The 7,809-nt window shown below is 39.7% G+C and overlaps 2 protein-coding genes across 4 annotated transcripts in view; one reads left to right on the plus strand and one right to left on the minus strand.

The window, feature by feature from the left end:
- The window catches only part of ccdc146 (coiled-coil domain containing 146), a 78,812-nt gene extending 71,377 nt beyond the window's left edge, over positions 1-7,435 (plus strand). For all 3 annotated transcript variants that reach the window (XM_014014462.1, XM_014014460.1, XM_014014464.1), the window contains one exon: positions 7,355-7,435. The gene's annotated coding sequence lies outside the window, so the exon portion shown is untranslated. The remainder of the gene's footprint in view (positions 1-7,354) is intronic.
- Positions 1-7,809, minus strand: part of gsap (gamma-secretase activating protein) — a gene marked incomplete in the record, with an annotated part of 34,323 nt that overhangs the window by 14,553 nt on the left and 11,961 nt on the right. Inside the window, 6 exon segments of the mRNA XM_014014465.1 lie at positions 78-173; positions 4,293-4,354; positions 5,904-5,935; positions 6,991-7,046; positions 7,262-7,384; positions 7,671-7,751. Of these exon segments, the coding sequence (XP_013869919.1) occupies positions 78-173; positions 4,293-4,354; positions 5,904-5,935; positions 6,991-7,046; positions 7,262-7,384; positions 7,671-7,751 (450 nt within the window).

The raw sequence follows: 7,809 nt of genomic DNA on the forward strand, positions 1-7,809 counted from the left end.
ACACACACACACACACACACACACACACACACACACACACACACACACACACACACACACACACACACAGTACCAACCAGTTTAGCTACATAGTTGACAACCAGTGAGTCGATCTTCTTCTTCCCCAGTCGAGGCAGATGCTTGTTGAGATGCTCTCGAAGCTTGTCAACTGTCTGCGAACGTGAAACACACACACTCATTATTTCCTAGGCAATGCAAGAGTGTGTGTGGAACTCGGAGGGAAACTTTGGGTTTGCATGCTGCCATGCATATTTTGGAGGCGAGGTTGAACGGAGTTCACAAACCCGAACTCCCAATTTCGAAAAGTTTCTGCAGGAGAGAGGAAAGAGAAAAAAAAAGCCGCGAACATGAGAGGTTAAAGAAGAAGAGGAGGAGGTTTGAAGGGGAAACAGGGAGGCAGAGGAAACAAAAACGAGGAAGGGTTAAGAAGATGTGAACGGAAGAAATGATGGAGGGAATAAAGAAGGCGCAGACAAGAGGACGGGGTCGTTCTAAGAATAGCTGAGAGACTTCATCTCCTCTGAACTCCATTAAACTGAAGCTATCTGCTCTTTAAAAACTCTGCTGAGTGCAGGGAAAAAAAACGTACAAGATATGAAATTGTCCATCAGACGGTGTACAGCAGGGCCAAAGAAGCAGGCCAGGCACCTTATGCCCCTTTTTTTAAAACGTCGACTCCTCTGAGGTCTATAGAAACTCTGCTTTAACAGATGATGAAGGGAAATAACCAGCTGTCAGCATTTCACAGTGGATTTGTACCAGTCTACAAATTTACTAGTGGCAAAGCAGCAGTTTTTATTGTTGGACACATGGTTTATGTTAAACTCTACGCCCACTTCTCCTTGAGTATATGGAGTAAAAAAGTACATTTAAACTAAAAAAAGGCAGGTGTTTTATCTTAAAAACTACTGACAACATCTAACCAGTTCCATCATGAATTGCTACAAAGGTTTACTCATGATGTACATCCAATGGGTAGTTTCACTCAAATCATTAAAACTGATAAAGCTTTGAGTGATTTCTACAGCAAGTAAAATACTGGCTGCAGTGGCGGATCTAGGATTTTTCTGAGTAAAGGGCCATCAAGGGGCCACAATACTCATAGAGGGGCCAATTACAGCGGGCAAAATAAGTATTGAACACGTCACCATTTTTCTCAGTAAATATATTACTAGAGGTGCTAATGACATGAAATTTTCACCAGAAGTTGGTAACAACCCAAGTGATCCATACATACAAAGAAATCAAACCATAAATGTCCAGAATTGAAGATATTTGTAATAATGTGGAATGGCACAGGGAAAAAGTATTGAACACATGAAGAAAGGGAGGTGTAAAAAGACATGGAAAGCCAAGACACCAGCTGAACTCTCTCAGTAATTTGAAAGCAAGCCTGCCCCTTGTCAGTGCAAGTTAATATCAGCTGGTTCAGTCCCAAATGATGGCCAGGTATCACACAAGAACCATCTGATGATGGGTAAAAGTAAAGAGCTCTCTCAAGACCTTCACAACCTTATTGTTGCAAAGCATAATGATGGCATCGGTTACAGAAGAATGTCTAAACTTCTGAAGGTTCCAGTGAGCACTGTTGGGGCCATAATTCAGAAGTGGAAAGAACATCATTTCACCATAAACCGACCACGACCAGGTGCTCCTCACAAGATTTCTGACAGAGGAGTGAAAAGAATTATCAGAAGAGTTGTCCAAGAGCCAAGGACCACTTGTGGAGAGCTTCAGAAAGACCTGGAATTAGCAGGTACGTTTGTTTCAAAGAAAACAATAAGTAATGCACTGAACCACCATGGCCTGTATGCACGCTCACCACYCAAGACTCCACTGCTGAAGAAACAGCATGTTGAAGCTCCTTTAAAGTTTGCTGCACAACATTTAAACAAGCCTGTGGAATACTGGGAGAATATAGTCTGGTCAGATGAGACCAACATTGAACTGTTTGGATGCCAGAATACACATCATGTTTGGAGGTCAAATGGCACTGCACATCAGCCCAAAAACACCATACCAACAGTGAAGTTTGGAGGTGGGAACATCATGGTGTGGGGCTGTTTTTCAGCATATGGTACTGGCAAACTTCAAATAATTGAAGGAAGGATGAATGGAAAAATGTACAGAGACATTCTTGATAAAAATCTGCTTCCATCTACCAGGATGATGAAGATGAAACGTGGCTGGACATTTCAGCAAGACAATGAGCCCAAACACAAAGTCAAGGAAACTCTCAGTTGGTTTCAGAGAAAGAAACTAAAGCTGCTGGAATGGCCCAGCCAATCACCTGACCTGAATCCAACAGAAAATCAATGGAAAGAACTAAAGATCAGAGTTCATAGAAGAGGTCCACGAAACCTTCAAGATTTGAAGACTGTTTGTGGAAGAATGGGCCAAAATCACACCTGAGCAATGCATGCCACTAGTTTCTCCATACAGGAGGCGTCTTGAAGCTGTCATTGACAACAAAGACTTTTGTACAAAGTATTAGATAAATTTCAGTAAGTGTGTTCAATACTTTTTCCCTGTGCCATTCCACATTATTACAAATAACTTCATTTCTGGACATTTATGGTTTGATTTCTTTMWWMMWWMGATCACTTGGGTTGTTACCGACATCTGGTGAAAATTTCATGTCTTTAGCACCTCTAGTAATATATTTACTGAGAAAAATGGTGACGTGTTCAATACTTATTTTACCCGCTGTATTTGTTCAGCATCCTTGCACACAAATTGCTGGTTTTGGTATGGTACCATATATTATATGTATTTTACTAGTCACATGCTTAAACACTTGAAATGTAATTTTAAAACAGCTTGCATTAAATTCTCCTTCCCAATTTTACATGCATTTTACAGTACATGGATAAAATACTCTCAATCACACAGCATGTGAGAGAATCCAGCCATCATTTGTGAGTTGAAAGACTTTCTGCAGGATTGTTCAAATTTTAAGAAAAGAAAAAATCTTCTGTCAGCTTTATTCTTGCTGAATGTTTCTCTTTGGTCCATTAGTGCCCCTAGTGTTTAGCCATGGAACTGCACCCAGCATCATCACTCTAGGGCAAAGGACCAATGAGTGACAGGACAGGGGCACTTCAGGGGGCCAATCAAATTTCAACACGGACCAATGCCCCTTTGGCCCCGCCCCTGGCTGGGTCTCAATCAAGGGGCCGCAGCCAGTGGATGAGCTAGGATTTTTCTAAGGGACCATTAAGAAGCTGCAATATTAATAGGGGAGCTGAGTATTTGTATAATATCCTTGCACAAAAATCCCTGGTTTGGTAAGTTGTATACATTTAACCAGTCACACCTGTTTAAACACCTGTAATATAACAAAAAAAAGCTTGTGGCCCCGCCCCTAGAACCACCCCTTGTTGTGGCCCACTTTGGGCGCGTTTGTCTAACGAATGTGGCCGACAAAACCCTYTAAACATCTGAGTGATCCTAAGTGACTGATGATTTCCCATAATTCATTGCACTGTCAGTAAACTAAACAGAAAAAACAAAAAAGGTGGATTTTTCTRTTTTTTTTAACAGCAGAGTTTGGAAATTTGTCATTTAAATCTTAAATACTTCCAGTTTCAGTGACTGTTCCTTACTGGTGTGTGTGTATACTATATACTGTATATGTAACCTAGATCTCCACAGTGGTTCAAGCTAAATAAATTTTACTTGTCAACTCTTTGTAGTGGACTATTACACATATGGGGGTAAAGAAACTTCTTGCACATTAATTAAATACACATTAAAATGCATCATAAACATATGCAAGTCTGAAGCTCTCAAGAGGAAAGTAAGTAAAAATATCCAGCTGATTCTGTCTTTTTCAGCTGTYTTATTCAGACATTACTGCAAACGTAAGTTCTTAGTGTTGTTTGTTTCCCAGGAAACATTTCTGTTTGTGCCATCTGCATTTGTTGGGGCTGTTTTATGGCAAACTGGCCCACTATATGAACCTTTTTAATGGTATTATCAAGGATTTAGTCAATGATTTGTCTGAATCTTCCCCAGAATGTTTTTAAGGTTAATGTCAGAAGCAGTAAAGTCGTTCCTACACGTAAAAATCACTTACTGTAGATCTGGAACTGAGCATCGAGTTCCCAAAATCTGATTCCTTAAATTTGGAAGTGCTCTCCTGCCCCTAAGCATCACAGTTTGCACTGTAGCATTAAGGTTTATTTTAGTCTCAGTCTACCCAAAGTTTGTTGATTTATTTATTTATTTTTACCATGAAGTGCACTTTATGTTAGTGGCAGTTCTCTCACCAGGCCTATGAGTGCCCTTTGTTGATGGTCCTCCTCCTGAAAAAGCGGCACCAGCTTCTTATCTGCGGACGCAGGAAGGCAACTCGATTAAAAACCAACAAATAAACAAAACAACTGGTAGAAATTTACAAACCAAGATTATGTTTTTAGTCTTAAAAAGAAGAGAAGGAACTAGTTTATTAATAGATACTTTTTGGTGTATTTTTGATGCATCTCCACAGCCTTGAGGAGGTTGCGAGGCAGCAACCCCGCTGTGCGAGAACGACTGCGTCTGCTGTTTTCTGTCAGTCCCATGAAAGCGGACCGTGCTTCGGCTTAGTTAACTCCGGACTRGCTCGCATGCCCAAGCTCACAGTAACTTTGATCGTGCACACGAGAAGCAAGCTGTTTGATGTTTTCCTGTGACATGCTACAGATATAAATAGCCCGGCACGGCTAACTTGCAGGAAAGTGTTGCCAGATTTGGAGCTCGTGTTGGTACGAGCGCAAGAGCCACTACTGCTCGCACAAGCTTCGTAATCTTTTATATGTTTAGGCGATGTTTATTCATAAATCAAAGAGATGTTGGAGTGAAGGCTGATGATGGACCTGATGATGGTAGGAGGAAGTTGATGTGAAATTTGACGACTTTAAAAAATTCGAACACAAAGCTTAGCTGGGCTCTTATGTGCTGAAGGTTGTTTTAAGATTTTCAACATTGTGCCCAAACATTTCTGCCATTCAGTGTTTKTTTTAAGAAACATTGATTCTTTTAACCCTCTAATAATATAATTCCCTTTTTATAAGCTTTAATACCCATTCTGCGGTTTGTTGTCAATTTAATAGTTTCAAGCTGCTATCTGCTCTTCTTTAAGATTGCGCAACATTTCCAGTCTTTTATCCTTATTTACCCTTCTTAACAARGTTCCTTGCTTCAAATTAAAGTGCAAGTATGAGGTATTTTTATGCGTATTTCCTAGCATTTTAAATAAATGAGTTTAATTTTTGAATATTTTAATTACATCTAGATTTGAAAAGATTGAACAATGGTTTTGTTGTGGTTTGTTTTTGCAAATATTGTGGAAACAGCATCCTAAGGGTTCGTGCCAGGAGTGCACTTGCGAGTCTGTGTTTACTGGTTTGTGGACGTATGAGATCATATCTGTAGATAATCTAAGATCAGGCAAGGTCCTGTGTGAAGGCTGACCTAAAACAGCTGCACTGCAGTCAGGAAAAAAACGAAAGAGCAAAAGAAAAAATAAATAAATATGCGGCGAGGCGATAGGGAAGTACCAAACTCCTTGCTGTTGTGTAATTGTAGAGTTCTATTCCCCCCCATCTTTTTCACTATATTTTCCTCTTTTTTTTCTCACTGCCCCACTCCACCTCCCCTTTCACAGCATCTCCCTCCGTGATAAATTAGTTTGGAGGTTTTGCTCAGCGAACTCTCCTTTGGGGGGGTTAGGAGTGCGGGCTCAAAGGAATACACGGACCTGAGCACAAAGTTTGGTGCAATATTATGAGCTGAGGTTTTGTTTTGAGCAACATTCACTGTCCAGAAACTTTTTCTGTTGGACTGTGTGTGTGTGTGTGTGTGTGTGTATGTGTGTTTGTGTAGTTAGGTGGTCTTACCAAGACACCAGGTGTCCACCATTGAAAGAACTCTAAAAAAAGGAAAAGAAAAGCTTTGAAAGACATATTTTAAAGTAGATTTCAATGGAATAAGCAGTTAATATCTTACCTGTTGTGGATAGTTTTTACAGTGATCTCAGTTTACATAAATTGAGTTTAATTCTGACCAGGCAGACAAGCTAATGGCTAGTCTGAGTGGGGCCCAGGCTAAACAACTCTAGACTAAATTTTCATAGATGTTTATGCAAATTTAAAAAAAAAAAGCTATACATTGCTGTTTGTATAGCACACAGTTATTGACTCAGAAATATGTGGTTAATTGCAAACCAAACAGCAGCTAGCTTTAGCAATTCCTGCAGAATTATTGGAATTTTTCTGCCAGAATACCAGTGTAAGGCGTGACAAATAAAAACTAGCATGGCTTGAAAGAATGCATCTCAGTCACCAACTTGCATTATACTTTTTTTAACAAAATTTGGCACGATCATTTCACACCTGGAATATGTAATGGGGATGACTCTCAGCTAGTACCACGCRYAATTTTAMCTCAYAATCTGAATCATTTTCAGCTAAATTAGCCATTAGCTCATCAGCTTTGTCAGATTTAAACTCCAAACTGAAGTTGTTCAAAAAGCAATCTAGAACATATGATATGAATTGTTTATACTGTAGTATTTTTACAGAACCCTAATTTAAAATATCTGACTATCCCTTTGAGTAATCATATATGCTTGCTTTTTAATTCCTTAAATTTAGGCAATTTAAAGCAATAATGCTATGTTTTCAAAATTTAAATATCTAGAAGAGACTACTTGTTTTAGAAGGAATTATTATGGCCCTGATTGCAAAAGAACAATCAGATTAAACTTTTAAAAAACTAAAAGTACAAAAAAATAATAAACTCCATATATTCAACCTTTAAAACCAGCAGGTTTTTGGAGGGTTATGATTTTAACCTAATGGCCCCTCATTGGAGAGAAGCATGCCATTTTTACAGACAAAGCAGAAGAGCAGTCATGCATTCCCTCCCTCCAGTTTCAGGYCTGTACATATTTTCTAACAAAGCTCCAGTGGGAGGCAGACCTACTTCTTTGTGTTCTCCTCAATGTGAGTCATTTGGCTGGAGGGTCTTCGCTCGGACCTCTGAAACAACAACACGGTGATGGGGAGGGATGGAAAACACGCTGCCAGTGTTTGACAATACCCACAGGTATTCTGACAAGGACGTGTATAAAAAGGCACATTCTCTCATCCTCTACTTTGCCTCCATGTGGTATGAAAATGATGATTCAGAAGTGGTTTGCGCAAATGAAAATAGAGGAGAGATGTTTGTTTTTCCACATAAACACAAAACTCACCAGTTTATCCCAGTCGGCCTGGATGTGTGTGGGTCTYTATCTGGGGTTTGGTGCGGCATCCAAATGTTTTGTTTTCTCTGTGTTCCACTGCAGCTCTGACCAGAAACACCGGAGACCCCTGGGCTGGACAGGGATTATACACAGAAACAAAGACCAAAGAAACAACAGAGGACAAAACACYTGAGGACAGCTGCACATGAGACGACACCAAATATGTCAGATASGAGTTTCACAAGGTAAACAAGACTTTCTATGGAAAAACTCAACATTTCAGAAAACCAGCAAAAAAGGATTTACAACATTTGATTTAGCTAATTTTTCATTCATAATAAAAGGTTTTCTTACAGTAGTTTTCATTTCTAACTCATTGTGCAATATTTTTCTTAAGGTTAAGAAAAAATGACCTTACCTTTGCTTTAAAGTCAGGTTCAGTATGCAGCTCAGTGGTACAAATCACACCAGGGATCTGTAACAAACACACTGGGACCTCCTGGAACACAAACACCAGCCCAACTGTGAGTGTGTGTGTGTGTGTGTGTGTGTGTGTG

The sequence above is a fragment of the Austrofundulus limnaeus genome, unplaced genomic scaffold (assembly GCF_001266775.1).
Source record: "Austrofundulus limnaeus strain Quisiro unplaced genomic scaffold, Austrofundulus_limnaeus-1.0 Scaffold115, whole genome shotgun sequence".
In the NCBI taxonomy this organism is placed as follows: Eukaryota; Metazoa; Chordata; class Actinopteri; order Cyprinodontiformes; family Rivulidae; genus Austrofundulus; species Austrofundulus limnaeus.